Below are 18329 nucleotides of genomic sequence, written 5' to 3' on the forward strand. Positions count from 1 at the left end.
TAATTTTCTAGCAAAAACTACTTATTTAAACTTGGAAACAAAAAGTACTTAGTAAAGTGGGTAGGAAAGGGCAAACCACATACTTTGGGGGGCACTTTCAACTTTTGTTATACAATTTCTGTCACAGATGGGGGGGGGAAATATTAAGCTTTGCACATGCTCAGTGCAGGAGGCGGATCCAATCTCTCCCGGAACCTTGTAGCTCTGTGTATGTTGCCGGGGGGACGCTGTTAGTGTTGCACAGATGCTGGTGAGCTGTAGAAAGCTGTCCGGGTTGTGTATAGTCGATCATTGGGGGAGGGGAGGTGAGTGGGGCTGTATTCGGGAACAGGTCGGGGTGTTATGGTGTTGAGGGGGGCTGTAGCAGGCGGAGGCATGCTGGGAGTGATAGTTCACCAGCCTTCTTCTGGTGTGCAGACTCCATGTGGCTCCGAGGTTGGAGGGGGAGGGGTTTTCAGCCTGAAAGAGGGCAGCCAGTCTGTGTTTTACTTTTATATATCTTCTAGTTAAAGTATAACTAAAGACGAAACGTATTAGTGGGGCTCCTTCAGGGCCGGTTCACCCCAGGACGTGCGTGATTTTGTGCGTTCCTGCGCATCATTGTGTGTTTTTTGTTTGGTTTTTGTTTTGATCAGCCTGTTTATTTCAATGGTCTGCCGAATGTGTGGGAACACGCAAAAATAAATCCAGTAGGTGATAACCGCAGTAGTGGCGCAAAAGTGTTTTTTAGATATGTCTGGGATGCCGTTAGCAGTTAATGGTACCCACACGCATCTAATGAGGGCGGCGCGTTCCTGTGCTGGGGGGGAATAGAGCACAAAAACGTGCTTTTCCTGCACCACTTTTTTTTTTTTCTTTCTGAAAAAGTCTAAAAAGTTTGAAAAAAAGTTCTTTTTTCTTATAAAATTTTGCAAATCTTTCTTCATAAGTCTTGGCCAAAATTTATTCAGTTATCTTTTTTAGTAAAAAAAAATAACCCAAATTAGTTTATAACCAAAAATTATAATTTTTCAAAAATGTTTTTAAATTTTTATTTTATTTATGTTTTTTTTTTAACATACTGTCACCCTAGCAGTACAGTGTCACCATGGTGACACTGTACTACTTGCAGGGGGTGATGAAGATTTTTTTTTTTCTTTCTACACTGATTGCTTTTACACCCATAAAGGCTGTAAAAGCAATCATTTCTCTTTCTCTCTGTCTGCATTCTTGCAGCCATTGAGAAATACTGTGAGAGCTGTGATTGGTCATAGCTTGTCACATGGTACAAGGCTGTTGTGAATAGCCCTGTACCATGTGATCTCTGTGATCATTCACAGATTTCACACGTAGAAAGCAATGATGTCAGAAGTGACATCTTGCTTACTACTATTCATGTGATCACTGATTCGCCCCGTTGTTGGTGTCAGTGGGAGGAATGGTGCCCCGTTGTTGGCGTCAGGGGGAGGAATGGTGCCCCGTTGTTGGTGACAGTGGGAGGAATGGTGCCCCGTTGTTGGTGTCAGTGGAAGGAATGGTGCCCCGTTGTTGGCGTCAGTGGGAGGAATGGTGCCCCGTTGTTGGCGTCAGTGGGAGGAATGGTGCCCCGTTGTTGGCGTCAGTGGGAGGAATGGTGCCCCGTTGTTGGTGACAGTGGGAGGAATGGTGCCCCGTTGTTGGTGACAGTGGGAGGAATGGTGCCCCGTTGTTGGTGTCAGTGGAAGGAATGGTGCCCTGTTGTTGGCGTCAGTGGGAGGAATGGTGCCCCGTTGTTGGTGACAGTGGGAGGAATGGTGCCCCGTTGTTGGTGACAGTGGGAGGAATGGTGCCCCGTTGTTGGTGTCAGTGGAAGGAATGGTGCCCTGTTGTTGGTGACAGTGGGAGGAATGGTGCCGCATTGTGGGAGGAATGGTGCCCCGTTGTTGGTGTCAGTGGGAGGAATGGTGCCCCGTTGTTGGTGTCAGTGGAAGGAATGGTGCCCTGTTGTTGGTGACAGTGGGAGGAATGGTGCCGCATTGTGGGAGGAATGGTGCCCGTTGTTGGTGTCAGTGGGAGGAATGGTGCCCCGTTGTTGGTGTCAGTGGAAGGAATGGTGCCCTGTTGTTGGTGACAGTGGGAGGAATGGTGCCGCATTGTGGGAGGAATGGTGCCCCGTTGTTGGTGTCAGTGGGAGGAATGGTGCCGCATTGTGGGAGGAATGGTGCCCCGTTGTTGGTGTCAGTGGGAGGAATCGTGCCCGTTGTTGGTGTCAGTGGGAGGAATGGTGCCGCATTGTGGGAGGAATGGTGCCCCGTTGTTGGTGACAGTGGGAGGAATGGTGCCCGTTGTTGGTGTCAGTGGGAGGAATGGTGCCCGTTGTTGGTGTCAGTGGGAGGAATGGTGCCGCATTGTGGGAGGAATGGTGCCCCGTTGTTGGTGACAGTGGGAGGAATGGTGCCCGTTGTTGGTGTCAGTGGGAGGAATGGTGCCGCATTGTAGGAGGAATGGTGCCCGTTGTTGGTGTCAGTGGGAGGAATGGTGCCGCATTGTGGGAGGAATGGTGCCCGTTGTTGGTGTCAGTGGGAGGAATGGTGCCTGTTGTTGGTGTCAGTGGGAGGAATGGTGCCCCGTTGTTGGTGTCAGTGGGAGGAATGGTGCCGCATTGTGGGAGGAATGGTGCCCCGTTGTTAGTGTCAGTGGGAGAAATGGTGCCCCGTTGTTAGTGTCAGTGGGAGAAATGGTGCCCCATTGTTAGTGTCAGTGGGGGAACAGTGTCCCATAGTTTGTGTAAGTAGATGAAATAGTCACATCTGCGCGTTTTCACCAGGTGCGTTTTCTGGAAAGGGTCAAGGACTTTTTTCAATGCAAAAAGTTGCGTTTTTGGTTCTATAGACTTCAATGGAAACGCTGCAGAAAAGCATGTAGTTTATTTTTGCATTTTAAATCTGACTAGCAACAAGGAAAAAAAACCCTGCAAAACGCAACGCAGAAACAGGTCAAACGCAAACTGTATGGGTGTGAACCTAGCCTTAGACCATAGAGAGGCATTCTGGTATCCAATCAGCTGTATGGTTAGCTGGCTGAACACTCGGGTCTCCCAGTGGGACAAAAGGGTCTGTGAGAGCCGCAGGAGGGGACATCACCTCCTGTGGCTTGGAAATGAAATCCAGTGGCTAATTAGCTGCTAGGATTGCGTTTACAGCAGGAGTGGGCAACTGTGGCCCTCCAGCTGTTGTAGAACTACAAGTCCCATGAGGCATTGCAAAACTGACAGTTACAAGCATGACTCCCAAAGGCAGAGGCATGATGGGACTTGTAGTTCAACAGCTGGAGGGCCACAGTTGCCCACCCCTGCTTTTACAGGAGAGCTGACCGTTGGCCGCAAAAAACGATCCTGGAATGATGCCTGCAGCTTCATCCTGGTATAACCACTGGAAGTCCAGCAACATATTGGTACATCTCTGGTCCGCAAATGGTTAAAATCGGGCCGCAGCAAACCGCATGGTGCTGCAGTACCATGCATTTTGGCAGCTGTGAACACACACACATTTTCTAGACGCATGGGGTGTCATTGGACTGATGGTAAAGGGAATATTTTTTTTTTTCTCTTTAACCCCTGCCTACCGGGCACTTATACCCCCTTCCTGTCCAGGCCAATTTTCAGCTTTCAGCGCTGTCACACTTTGAATGACAATTGCACGGTCATGCAAGATTGTACCCATATGAAATATTTATAATTTTTTTTCTCACAAATAGAGCTTTCTTTTGATGGTATTAAATCACCGCTGGGAACTTTACTTTTTGCGCTATAAACAAAAAAATTGCAAAGTATTTGAAAAAAAAAAGTTTCTTTGTTTCTATTATAAAATTTTTCAAACAGGTAATTTTTCTCCTTCACTGATGTGTGTTGATGAGGCAGCACTGATAGGCTACACTGGTGGGCACTGATAGGCAGCACTGAAGGGCACTGATAGGCAGCACTAATGAGGTAGCACTGATAGGCGGCACTGATGATGGGTACTGATAGCACTGATAGGTGGCACTGATGATGGGTACTGATAGACAGCACTGATAGGTGGCACTGACTGGCATCACTGCTGGGCACTGACTGTGGCACTGCTAGGCATTGACTGGTGCAACTGCTGGGCACTGACTGGCACAACTGCTGGGCACTGACTGGTGGCACTGACTGGCAGCACTGGTGGGCACAGGTGGGTGGCACTGGTGGGCACAGGTAGGTGGCACTTCTGGGTGGCACAGGTGGGTGCACTGCTGGGCACAGGTGGGCGGAACTGGTGGGTGGCACTGCTGGGCACTGATCATCAGGGCACTGATGATCGGTGCCGATCCCTGCTCTGACAACTGCTGGTTCTCGGCAGTACTTTCCTCACGCTCTGACAGCGCAAGGAAAGTGCAGCCGAGAACCGGCAATTGCATTTCCTGGTGATCAGCGTGTCATTGGACACGGCTGATCATGTGGTAAAAGGCCGCTATGATTGGCCTTTTACCACATCACGTGATCAGTTGTGTCCGTAGGACACAGCGATCATGGAGATCGCCGGGTGCGTGCCCCCTGGGGGAACGCAGGAGAGCGTGTTCTGGGAGGACGTCATATGACGCCCTCCCAGAACTGGCCGGCCACAGTGTAGCCGTCATTCGGCTATCTGCGGTTGGCAAGTAGTTAAATACCAAACTTGTCTCCTTGCCTTCCAGGATCTTTCTGAATCCGCCCTCACGGGACTACACTGTGTGTGCACAGAGCTGGTACAGACAAAGAGAGCCTCATCTGTGAACTGCAGTGCTGCTCCACCTTCCAGCTTTCAGATGGACATCCGGTTTCACTGTAATCGATGTGTGATGTAAAACCGCGCATGCCGCCCGACTGGAAACGACACGGAAACCGACACAGCGTTGGTCATCTGTAAAAAGGTTAAGAAAAAAAAAAACATTTTGGAGCAAAATTAGAAAAAAAGACAAATCAAAAATGAAGGTGCTCTGTTAACACAGATCTAGAGAGAAACAACAAAAAAAAAACTTCAATTCACCCCACCCCTTTTATTTGTTTATTTTTTAACCCCCTTAGGGCCCTTTCACACTGCTACTCTTCAAAAATGCACTTTAACCACATGCCGCCCAGCCACTGTAGAAATACGGCGGCAGGGCGGCACAACCACATTTTAAATCGTGTGTTTGCATAACAGGTAGGGGGCGCGCGCGAGGCGCGCCTCCGCCCTACCTGTCCCGTCGATCACGGCTGTGGATGTCAGTCGCCGGGGTCACAGCCGGTGGTTACTGCCTGTGTCCCGCCAATTAGCGGCAATCACTGACAGAGAGCACAGCTGCAGTAGCTCCAACAAAATTTGCCATATTCTGTTTGTTCAACCAACTTTTCATGCATGGACCCCTTGGGGTTTAGGTTTTTTGACTTCTCAACCAATTTTACTCTAGTTTGATGGACTTTGGTATATCTTTTTGCACTTAGTCCTGTGAACAATCTGGCATTGGATCTCTCATTTCATGTGTCTTCAGCAACTCCAAAACTAGATAATTGTCCATGTAATGTATTCCTTCTATGTATGCTGCATGACAGAGACCTTGTCTTATCTATTCCTTTGATTGCATGTGTACAACGTAGGTGTATGTATATGTCGGCATTGATTATTGTTCCTTTTATGCTGATTTCAGTGCTAATAACTCTTATGAACTAACAAAAATGACAGTTGTCTTCTGATATGCAACCATAACATCTGTTACTGTTTCCATCCACTTTAACCGTTTCAATACCGTGCAATTTTACACCTTCCTGCCCAGGCCAGTTTTCCGGTTTCAGCGCTCTCACACTTTGAATGACAATTGCGCGGTCATACAACACTGTACCCAAACTAAAATTTTATCATTTTCTTCACACAACTAGAGCTTTCTTTTGGTGGTATTTAATCACCGCTGGGGTTTTTATTTTTTGCTAAATTAACAAAAAAAAACCCAAAAATTTTGAAAAAAAACACATTTTTCTTTGTTTCTGTTATAAAAGTTTACAAATAAATAATTGTTCTTCATAAATTTAGGCCGAGATGTATTCTGCTACATGTCTTTGGTGAAAATAACCCAAATTAGGATGTATTATTTAGTTTGTAGGAAAGTTATAGAGTTCACAAACTATGGTATAGATCTGAATATTGATCAATCCTGAAGTACTGACAGCCAATCTAATTTCTTGAGGTCCAAGAATGTCAGAACAGTACAGATATCCCCCAAATGACCCCTTTTTGCAGAGTAGACAGTCCAACATACTTCATAATAGGCATGGCGAGTTTTTTGAAGTTGTATTTTTTTGTCATAATTTTTCGGAAAATGAAAAAATTAAAAAAATTATTTTCACTATTTTTTTTTTTTACATACTGTCACCAGTGCAGTACAGCGTCATCATATAACTGGCATGGCGGTTAACAGGGACACTGACTGGTGACAGTATGAAAAAAAAAATATATATATATATATATTTTTTTTTAATTTTTTTATTATATTAAATTTTTTATTACATTTTTTTTTATTTTTTTTAAGATTTTTTTTTCATATTTTACTATGACCAAAGTAGTACAATGTTACCATAGTAACATTGTACTACTTTGGGGAAGTGATCAGTATTTTTTTTTTTTGTACACAATTTGCTTATAGCAAAGAATTACTTTGCTATAAGCAAGCATTTACCTGAATGAAATCGATTCATTCAGCTTTTTTTTTTTTTTTTTGTGCTTAGCTGTGATTTGGTCACAGCTAATCACATGACATGTGCATGTGATTAGCTGTGACCATTCACAGCTAGGCACTAGTATACAATGGATGGCATCATGAATGAAGCCATCCATTGTATACAACTGTCATGTGACCTGCTGTGATTGGTCACAGCAGGTCACATGGTACCAGCAATGGGAGCCGGTACTCGGATCTGTCATCGGCCGTGTCCGAGGTGCACGGCCGGTGACAGATCGCACTGCTGCGCCGCTCTGCATTAGCCAAATGGCGTGCACCCAGAATGCAGAGACACATTTGAAGCCGCCAAACGGCCATTGGCCAATCATTGAACATTGAAGGTAACTGATCCCTGTCTGTCTTGTATGTTGCAGGTTTTCTTCTCAGATTGCCAGGAAGTCCCCTGAGGCACCATGCCTACGGTGGTGGTGATGGACGTGTCTCTCTCCATGACCAGGCCCGTGCCAGTGGACGGGACAGAAGAGTTCCAGCGCAAGCACCTGGCAGCACATGGACTCACCATGCTCTTTGAACACATGGCCACCAACTACAAGCTGGAATTCACAGCCTTGGTTGTCTTCTCATCGTTGTGGGAATTGATGGTTCCTTTCACCAGGGATTACAACACACTGCAGGTATACCAGACAGGGAACTGAGATGCGGGGATGCCTATCAGCTGAAGCCAAGTGCTCATTTTGTCCAGGGGTTCAAGGAAAAGCTATACTTACCCATTCCTCTGATCCTCCGGAAACCCGTGCTCCCCCGCGTACAGCAGTGGACTGTTCCTGCTCCTCCAGGGCTGGTCTGTGTGTGTGATGACATCAGGAACAGCATCACAAGACCGCCAGCTTGCAGGGGGGTGAGAGTGGTGGATTAGGTATTATTATTATACAGGATTTATGGCGCCAACAGTTTGCTCAGCGCTTTACAATATAACGGGAGACAATACAACAACAATACAGTTCAATACAAGAGGGATAGGAGAGCCCTGATCCTGGGAGCTTACAATCTAAGAGGGAGGGGCTAGTGGTACAAAAGGTAGTAACTGTGGGGGATGGACTGGTAGGAGGAGTAGAAGATTCCAGTATTAGCTGAGGGCAGGATAGGCTTCCCTGAAGAGATAGGTTTTCAGAGATCGCCTAAAAGTGAGCAGAGTAGGCGATAGTCTGATAAATTGGGGTAGAGAGTTCCTGAGGAGGTAAATATATCTTTGCATTCTGAGCCCATAGACAAAAACGAGCATTTATTCCATTAGTGTGAGCACAGCCACAATGCATGGGGAAAATAAAAATTTTGCCCGGATTTCTTTTTTAAGGTAACTAAAAACTCTCTTGGGAGGTGAAAATTTGCTTTGCATAGTGAGCGTGCGCTGGTAGTTTATTGCTGTCTGTGTCCCTATTGGGAAGAGGGGGTCCTCTCGCTTCCTGTTCTGTTCAACCCCCCTCCCCCCGCTCTCATCAAATACACAAAAAGTGGTGAGATTTTCCCTCACTTTTTCTCTGGTAACTTCCATCAAAGGATGCAGAAAAAAAAAACTTCCATTGGGGACACAGTTGGCTCTAAAATGCTGAGAGGTTTGTTTTCACTTTATTTCAGGTACTTATATAGCGCCGTCAATTTACGCAGCACTTTACATATATATTGTACATTCACATCAGTCCCTAACCCTCAAGGGGTGTACAATCTAAGGTCCCTAACTCACATTCATACATACACATACTAGGGACAATTTAGACAGGAGCCAGTTAACCTACCAGCATGTCTTTGGAGGGTGGGAGGAAACCGGAGTACCCGGAGGAAACCCACACAGGCACACGGAGAACACGCAAACTCCAGGCAGGGGGTTAATATATATATTTGTAAAAATATATAGTACCCCTGCGCTATTCACAATAGTATAGGATAATACCAATTAATAGATTAATAATAAGCAGCCAGCACTTGGGTGTCCCAACCTTGGCACCAAATACAGTCAAAGAGTTGCAAATAGAAAGTGCAGCGCTAGTAAATACTATATGCAAAATGTCTCATAATATATCCACTGAAGGTGAAATAAATAAATATATAGTGTTGTGATTCCTCTTAATACAAAGTGAATAAAACACACGGCAATCTTCATGCAAGTGCTCCCAGTTTGACACTGAATCCACAATGACAGGGGTGCCCCCTCACCTTCCTGCCCAGGCCCCTCAGGACCACTGAGCTAGATAAAGAAGCCTCTTTTTATTATCCTCCCAGGACACCATGGGACCTCCTCAGCAATAGCGGTGTTACTTCCTTTTCTGATCAATATGTATCCCACGAGTACTTCCGGATGTTAGTACGAACACATTTAGCAGCTCAATATAGACATTTCACCACACCATGGGTGTACTATCTGTGTGGGTCCTCACTAGGTGCACCAAGATGGCGCCGACGCCGGATATGACGTCACCACGCGGTCCGTTAGGCTCCTCCCACAAGCGTATCTACGCGTTATGTCACGATTGGTTACACGTGACTTCATCAGGAAATTTCCTTCAGTGGATATATTATGAGACATTTTGCATATAGTATTTACTAGCGCTGCACTTTCTATTTGTAACTCCAGGCAGGGGGTGCTGTGGTTGGCCCAAGCTGGCCCAAACAATCCATTTCCTTTACTAACAGATGCTGCTGGTGTCAGCACTGTATATAGCATCAGCTGCATACAGCATACAGCGCTGTGTTCCGTCAGTGGTCAGAAATAAACTCGAGTCGCACTGTGCACTGCTCAGCCATTCACAAGAAGCCTTACATTTTTATGATTGAATATAAGGCTTCCTCTGGTGTCTTCATGATCCCCAACTCAGCCAATAAGAGCCTTGTATTCATTGCCCGACCTAATTTTGCTCCGGCAGCAGACAGGAAGCCCCGTACCGCTGCCGGACCACAGTGCTGTCTACTGTATGTAGCTGATGCTATGCACAGTTTATACAACGCTGACAGCGATCGCATCAGTTAGTAAAGAAAATTAGAGGTGCATTGAAATTAAAATTCTGGTGCCTAAACCGAAACCCGAAATTTCAAAATGCACTTGGACAAAAACCAAAGTGCGCAGTTTTTAAAATTGAATATATATTTTTTGGAAAAAAATACACTTTGATAAAAAAAACAATATATACCCCAATTTGTTTGTAAAATATGAAAGAGGATGTTACGGCAAGTAAATAGATACCCAACATGTCACGCTTTAAAATTGCGCATGCTCGTGGAATGGTGTGAAACTGCGGTACTTAAAAATCTCCATGGGTGATGCCTTACAAATTTCTACAGGTTAGCAGTGTAAAGTTACAGAGGAGGTCTAGTGTGAGAATTATTGCTCTCGCTCTGACGTTCGTGGCGATACCTCACGTGTGTGGTTTTGAACACCATTTACATATGTGGACATGGCCTACGTATGTGTTTACCACTACGTGCGAGCACGGAGGGATGGGGGCACTTTAAATTTTTTTTTTTTAATTATTCAATGTTTTGTTTTTTTTTTTGCACCGTCCCTTTTTAAAAAAAAATTTAATCACTTTTTTATTCTTATAACAAGAAATGCATGCATCCCTTGTGATAGAAATAATTAGTGACAGGTCCTCTTTATGGAGAGATATGGGGTCAATAAGACCCCACATCTCTCCTCTGCAATGTAAAGCATGGGATAAAAAAAAGCATTGAGCTTTTTAAAAAAAAAAACAAAATTGGCTGCAGTTGGGATTGAAATTGTTTTTATTTTTTTATCTCCCAGGAAGCACTGAGTAATATGGATGATTATGACAAGACCTGCTTAGAGTCTGCTCTTCAAGGAGTGTCCAATGTGGTCCAACAGGAATGGGGGGCAATTGTTCCTTGCCAGGTAAGTTAATGGTACCGTCCCCCACCGTGTGATCTGCCTATGTCACCTTCTCCATTTCTAAGTATATTTCTTTTAAAGATCCTTAAGATACCATTTCAACGTAGCGAATGAAACCGTGAGAATGAATTAAATGCTCTGTTCTCTGTGTCTAGTGCAGTCATTCTTGCTGTGGATTTAAAAAGGTTGTAAACCAGTGAAGTGACTGGCCTCAGGTGGTACACAGAGATTAAACAAATCCTCCTACAAGTTGTACATGTTTATCTGCACTCATCTCTGTACATCCGTTCAAAGTCCAATATTTATATCTTGTCTGAAAGTTCAGAAAAAAGGGGGCAGAGAGCTGAAGTTACACACTGCAGAACTCAGGAGAGCTCTGAAAGCTGATTGGAAGACAGGGGCAAACTCCTCTCCACACAGCAACAGAGCTTAGTTTATCAATCGGCTAGGGATCCCGCCCGTCACCTTTTTTTTTTCTCTTGGTGTCAGGAAATCTTAACGGCCATAGGAGCAAAGAAGAAGAGGGAAAGAAGAGATAAAATAAACACGCTTCTGGGTGAACTCTGTGATCTAGAGCAGATACATAAACATATAGTAACAAAAGAGATTATGCAGAAGATAATATATAAAAGAGAAGAATTAAATAATTTCCTGGAAGAAGTTAAGAGGAGAGTGTATAACAGAATGACATTTGAGAGATATAGATGGGATGATAGACCAGGAAAGTATTTAATGAGGGCTCAGAGGAAGAAAAAATCTAGGAATCGTATAGAGAAAAGAGATAATAAAGGAGAATTAGTGTATTCAACTAAAGATATAGTAAAAGTGTTTAAAGAATACTATAATAAGCTATATAATATTGAGCCTCCTGGTACCATAGGAGAGGAGGAAGTAAAAAAAAAAAAAACACAGAAAGAAGACAGGCATATATAAAAAAGGCAAGTTTGCCAAAATTAAGTGAAGAACAATTAAAATCCCTTGAAATACCAATAACTCAGGAAGAAATACATCTAGTATTAAAAAGTACTGCTGGGAAAAGTTTATGACCCGATGGATATACGGTGATATACTATAAAAAATATGAAGAAATATTACTACCCAAATTGAGGACATACAGGTGAAACTCAAAAAATTAGAATATAGTGCAAAAGTTCAGTTATTTCAGTAATGCAACCTAAAAAGTGAATCTAATCTATGAGGTAGACTCATTACATGCAAAGCTAGATAGTTCAAGCCGTGATTTGTCATAATTGTGTTGATTATGGCTTACAGCTCATGAAAACCCCAAATCCACAATCGGAGAAAATGAAAATATTGTGAAAAGGTGCAATATTCTCGGCTCAAAGTGTCTCACTCTAATCAGCTAATTAAGCCATAACACCTGCAAAGGGTTCCTGAGCCTTTAAATGGTCTCTCCGTCTGGTTCAGTAGGAATCACAATCATGGGAAAGACTGCTGACCTGACACCATCATTGACACCCTCCATAAGGAGGGAAAGCCTCAAAAGGTAATTGCAAAAGAAGTTGGATGTTCCCAAAGTGCTGTATCAAAGCACATTAATAGAAAGTTATGTGGAAGGGAAAACTGTGGAAGAAAAAGGTGCACAAGCAGCAGGGATGACCGCAGCCTGGAGAGGATTGTCAGGAAAAGGCCATTCAAAAGTGTTGTGGACTTTCACAAGGAGTGGACTGAGGCTGGAGTCAGTGCATCAAGAGCCACCACACACAGACGGATGCTGGACATGGGCTTCAAATGTCGTATTCCTCTTGTCAAGCCGCTCCTGAACAACAAACAACGTCAGAAGTGACTTTCCTGGGCTAAAGAAAAACAAACCCGGTCTATTAAAAACAAACCCGGTCTACTCAGTGGTCCAAAGTCCTCTTTTCTGATGAGAGCAAGTTTTGCATCTCATTTGGAAACCAAGGACCCCGAGTATGGAGGAAGAATGGAGAGGCCCAAGGACCCCGAGTATGGAGGAAGAATGGAGAGGCCCACGGACCCCGAGTATGGAGGAAGAATGGAGAGGCCCAAGGACCCCGAGTATGGAGGAAGAATGGAGAGGCCCAAGGACCCAGAGTATGGAGGAAGAATGGAGAAGCACACACTGCAAGATGCTTGAAGTCCAGTGTGAAGTTTCCAGTCTGTGTTGATTTGGGGAGCCATGTCATCTGCTGGTGTTGGTCCACTGTGCTTCATTAAGTCCAGGGTTAACGCAGCCGTCTACCAGGAGATTTTGGAGCACTTCCTGCTTCCTTCCGCAGACCAGCTTTATGGGGATGCTGACTTCATTTTCCAGCAGGACTTGGCACCTGCCCACACTGCCAAAAGCACCAAAACCTGGTTCAATGACCGTGGGATTACTGTGCTTGATTGGCCAGCAAACTCGCTGAAAGACAAAGATGAGAGACATGAGACCGAACAATGCAGAAGAGCTGAAGGCCGCTATTGAAGCATCCTGGTCTTCCATAACACCTCAGCAGTGCCACAGGCTGATAGCTTCCATGCCACGCTGCATTGAGGCAGTAATTGCTGCAAAAGGGGCCCAAACCAAGTACTGCGTACATATGCATGCTTCTACTTTTCAGAGGTCCGATATTGTTCTATGTACAATCCTTGTTTTATTGATTGCATGTAATATTCTCATTTTCTGAGATTGTGGATTTGGGGTTTTCATGAGCTGTAAGCCATAATCATCCCAATGATGACAAATCACGGCTTGAACTATCTTGCTTTGCATGTAATGAGTCTCATATATTAGTTTCACCTTTTAAGTTGCTGCACTGAAATAAATGAACTTTTGCACCAGATTCTAATTTTTCGAGTTTCACCTGTATATGAATGCATTGGGAGGAGAGATGAAAATGAGATGGGAATCCCTACAAGCTCATGTGGTACTCATACATAAGAAAGGCAAATATGACAAACACTATTTAAGTTATAGACCGATTTCCCTATTAAATACAGATACTAATCTATATGCAAAAGTTTTGGCAAATAGACTAAAAGACCTAATGCCGGAATGAATACTGTAGATGTAGATCAAGTAGGATTTGTCCCAGGGAGGGAGGGTAGAGACAATGGATCAAGATCATTGTTTCTCATACAAAAAAGTAGGAAGGAGCAAGCAGGATTTCTAACACCACAAGGGAAGCGCAACAGACCATTGTGAAGAAATACATTGAATTTAAAGGGATGCTTTTTTTGGTGTGTTTTTTTTTTGTTTTAATGCAGTTGGCTGAAAAGGTGCTGAAAATTCATATTCATTTTAAATTCATGATATTAATTTAAAAAGTTGAACATAATACTATCTCTCTCTATCTATCTATCTATCTATCTATCTATCTTTTATTTCCATCCACACAAATGCATTGGGAACACAACACATTATATTCCAAATCACAACATGAAGAAAAATACATCAAATTTGTGTTGTTCCTCTAAAAAAATGGAAGAAAAGTGAATATTAGATGGTTCAAAGAAATCGCAGTGTTTGTATTCTTCTTTACAAACTCAAACATTCACTATATAAACTGAGAAATGTTTGAAGATTTTTCTTTCCTTTGAATGACTTCATGAATATTTGGTTGTAGTCGCACTGTTTCTGAGAACTGCTGTACATCTGTGTTGCATGGAGTCCCCCAACTTCTGGCCCCTGTGATCAGGTATTCCAGCCCAGGATGATTGGACCACATTCCACAGTTCTTCTCTATTTCTTGGTTTTGCCTCAGAAACGGCATTTTTGATGTCACCCCACAAGTTTTCTATTGGATTAAGATCCAGGGATTGGGCTGGCCACTCCATAACGTCCATCTTGTTGGTCTGGAACCAAGATGTTGCACATTTACTGGTGTGTTTGGGGTCGTTCTCTTGTTGGAACACCCATTTCAAGGGCATTTCCTCTTCAGCATAAGGCAGCATGACCTCTTCAAGTATTCTGATGTATTCAAACTGATCCATGATCCCTGGTATGCGATAAATAGGCCCAACACCGTAGTATGAGAAACATACCCATATCATGATGCTTGCACCACCATGCTTCACTGTCTTCACAGTGTACTGTGGCTTGAATTCAGTGTTTGGGGGTCGTCTGACAAACTGTCTCCGCCCACTAGACCCAAAAAGAACAATCTTACTTTCATCAGTCCACAAAATGTTGCGCCATTTCTCTCTAGGCCAGTCAATGTGCTCTTTGGCAAATTGTAACCTCTTCAGCACACGTCTTTTTCCCAACAGTGGGACTTTGCGGGGGCTTCTTGCAGATAGTTTGGCTTCACATAGGCGTCTTCTAATTGTAACAGTCCTCACAGGGAACGTCACACCTTCTTTCATCTTCCTGGAGCTGATTGTTGGCTGAGTCCGCGCCATTTTGGCTATTCTATCTATTCGCATGGTAGTTTTTCGCTTTCTTCCACGTCTTTCAGGTTTTGGTTGCCATTTTAAAGCATTTGCGATCATTTTAGCTGAGCAGCCGATCATTTTCTGCACTTCTTTATATGTTTTCCCCTCTCCAATCAACTTTTTAATCGCGGTACGCTGTTCTTCTGAACAATGTCTGGAACGACCCATTTTCCTCAGAATTTCAGAGAGAAATGCACTGTAACCGGCATGTACAACATTTGCTGCCTTCCTTCCTTAAATAAGGGCAATAATTGCCACCTGTTTTTCAAAGAATGAATGACCTCACTAATAGAACTCCACACTGCTATTATTTTGAACACGCCCCTCTCAATGAGTGATTCAATGACACAGAATCAGCAGCATGCATGTCATGACTGTTGGGTCTGTTGGATTTCTATTACTCTACTACACCTGCTAGGAAATTATTTGCCATGTAGAAATATCATTTCCACCAAAAACAGTGATTGATCCGGTTAGTGATGTCTGACGGCTATTATTTTGAACACAACTGTATATTTATATTTATAAACACTTTTTTTCTTTTTTACAAAATCTGTCTTTTCAGCTTCAGTTTTTGGCAAAATGCACCCTGAATTTTTGGTTTCGGTCCAGAATTTGCATTTTGGGGCACCACTAGTAAATATGGGGGGGTGGGTTGGAGCTGCTTGCAGAATGTTTTTTACCTTTTAATGCAGAAAATGCATTATGGTAAAAAAAAAAAACCTTCAGCCTTTAGACTTCGGTCATACCCTGTGTGACTTGGCATGCGATTTGCCATGTCATGCAACTTGCAAGTCGCACCCTATTATCTGCAGTTACAGTGGTCGTATCAGTGCGATTCTGACTTGGTCGGAGCCACTTCTTTAGGTGCGACTTGCATAGACATCTGTGTCTTGCAAGTCGTACCTCAAGTCAGAATAACAAGTCGGATCATGTGACTGGAGTGTTGGAACCACTTTAAACAGTGGCTGGGCGGAGCCTGGGATCTCCCACAGTACATGTGTTACACAATCCCTTTCTTCTTTTCCTAATAGAGAATTCCTTTTTACCGCTTAAGGACCGCCCTATAGCAGATATACTGCTACAGGGATCACGTGTGTGTATATATACGTCATTCTGCATTTCAGGGTAGGGGGGCGCTCGCGCCCTACCCGCGCCACCATTCGCGGCCTCGGATGTCAATCACTGGGTCCTGGCTGGTAATTACCCGCCGGCGCCTGGTGATTACCGAGCATCTCCGACTGGGAGGAAGATTGTATTATTTACAAACAATCTTCTTCCCTGTCAGCTTGAGCACACTGCTTGGAATGGCTGTGCACAGTACAGCCATCCCATTCAGTGTGCTTACAGTGAAGAACACGCCCCCCCATCCCTAGTAAAACACACCCAGCACACAGTTAACCCTTTGATCGCTCCTCACATTAACCTCTTCCTGCCCAGTGCCATTAGTACAGTGTCAATACTTTTTTTTAAGCACTGATCACCGTATTGATGTCACTGGGGATATCAGTGACACAAAGTTAGTCCCCCCCCCTCCCAGTGTCAGGATGTCCGCTGCAGTCCCGCTAATAGTCGCTGATCGCTGCCATTACTAGTAGAAAAAACGCATTATTTATACCGCCATTTTTAAATGCTATAACTCACGTAAACCAATTAACTTACGCGTATTGGGATTTTTTTTTAGCAAAGACACGGAGCAGAATACATTTTGGCCTAAATTTATGATAATTTGACTTTTAAAAAAATGTTTTTACTGGACATGTTTAATAGCAAAAAGTTCAAAATATTGTTTTGTTTTTTTTTCTTGAAATTGTCAGTGTTTTTTTTTTTTTGCTTTATAGCGCAAAAAATAAAAAATGCACAGGCGATCAAATACCACCGAAAGAAAGCTCACTTATTATTATTATACAGGATTTATATTATTATTATACAGGATTTATATTATTATACAGGATTTATATTATTATTATTATACAGGATTTATATTATACAGGATTTATATTATTATTATACAGGATTTATATTATTATTATTAAACAGGATTTATATTATTATTATTAAACAGGATTTATATTATTATTATACAGGATTTATATTATTGTTATACAGGATTTATATTATTATTATACAGGATTTATATTATTATTGTTATACAGGATTTATATTATTATTATTATACAGGATTTATATTATTATTATTATACAGGATTTATATTATTATTATTATTATACAGGATTTATATTATTATTATTATTATACAGGATTTATATTATTATTATTATTATTATACAGGATTTATATTATTATACAGGATTTATATTATTATTATACAGGATTTATATTATTATTATTATTATACAGGATTTATATTATTATTATACAGGATTTATATTATTATTATTATACAGGATTTATATTATTATTATACAGGATTTATATTATTATTATTATACAGGATTTATATTATTATTATTATTATACAGGATTTATATTATTATTACTATACAGGATTTATATTATTATTACTATACAGGATTTATATTATTATTATTATACAGGATTTATATAGCTCCAACAGTTTGCTCAACACTTTACAATATAACGGGAGACAATACATCAACAATACAGTTCAATACAAGAGGGTTAGGAGGGCCCTGATCCTGGGAGCTGACAATCAATTCGTGGGGAAAAAAAGGATGTAAATTTGTCAGTTAAAATAAAGCAACGCCATAACTCAAAAAATGGCCTAGTCATGAAGGGGGGGGAATCCTCTGGAGGGCAAGGGGTTAATATCTACAGACTAATCTTCAGCGGTTACATGTGAACTAGGCACATAGGAAAGAAAGAGATTATTACTTTTAAATACATTTTAATGCAGTAGAATTCATGGGTTTTACTGTACAGAAACAGACACGTGTGAATATTGCTTAGATATTCTGAATGTAGACATTGATCGATATAGTAAAAAAACTGTGTCTTTCTTCGGTTAGGTTGTGTTGGTCACAGATGGATGTCTGGGCATAGGAAGAGGATCTCTGCAACATTCTCTATCCACCCTGAACCAGCGCAGTGACAGCAACCGCTTTCCTCTTCCATTTCCATTCCCTTCCAAACTTTACATCATGTGCATGGCAAACCTAGACGAGGTGAGCTCGGAGTGCTGCATATTTAATGCTGATTGATTTCATGCACTACATGCTTTTGATAAAAGCATTTACATATATCCAGTCAATTTTTTTTCCAATCAATTTTTGTTGTTTTTTGGGGGGGTGGTTTTCCAAGGCCAGCTAAAACCTGAAATTTTGCAAATAAATAATCTTTCTTCATAAATCTTGGCCAAAATTTATTCAGTTATCTTTTTAG

The 18329-nt window shown here is 42.4% G+C and overlaps 1 protein-coding gene across 5 annotated transcripts in view; it reads left to right on the top strand.

The window, feature by feature from the left end:
* The first annotated feature begins 225 nt into the window (after positions 1–225).
* Positions 226–18329, top strand: part of INTS14 (integrator complex subunit 14) — a 53706-nt gene continuing 35602 nt past the window's right edge. For 2 of the 5 annotated variants that reach the window (XM_089666472.1, XM_089666476.1), the window contains exons 1-5: positions 236–305; positions 4672–4887; positions 7083–7343; positions 10463–10570; positions 17957–18112. In XM_089666472.1, coding sequence (XP_089522598.1) covers positions 7122–7343; positions 10463–10570; positions 17957–18112 — 486 coding nt within the window. In that variant the 5' untranslated portion in view covers positions 236–305; positions 4672–4887; positions 7083–7121. Of the gene's footprint in view, positions 306–4671; positions 4888–7082; positions 7344–10462; positions 10571–17956; positions 18113–18329 lie in introns of all 5 variants that reach the window. The other 3 variants (XM_089666473.1, XM_089666475.1, XM_089666474.1) reach the window with 3 other exon arrangements.

Source organism: Staurois parvus, unplaced genomic scaffold (genome assembly GCF_062004578.1).
Source record: "Staurois parvus isolate SC_StPar_1 unplaced genomic scaffold, SC_StPar_1.0 ptg002726l, whole genome shotgun sequence".
Taxonomy (NCBI): Eukaryota; Metazoa; Chordata; class Amphibia; order Anura; family Ranidae; genus Staurois; species Staurois parvus.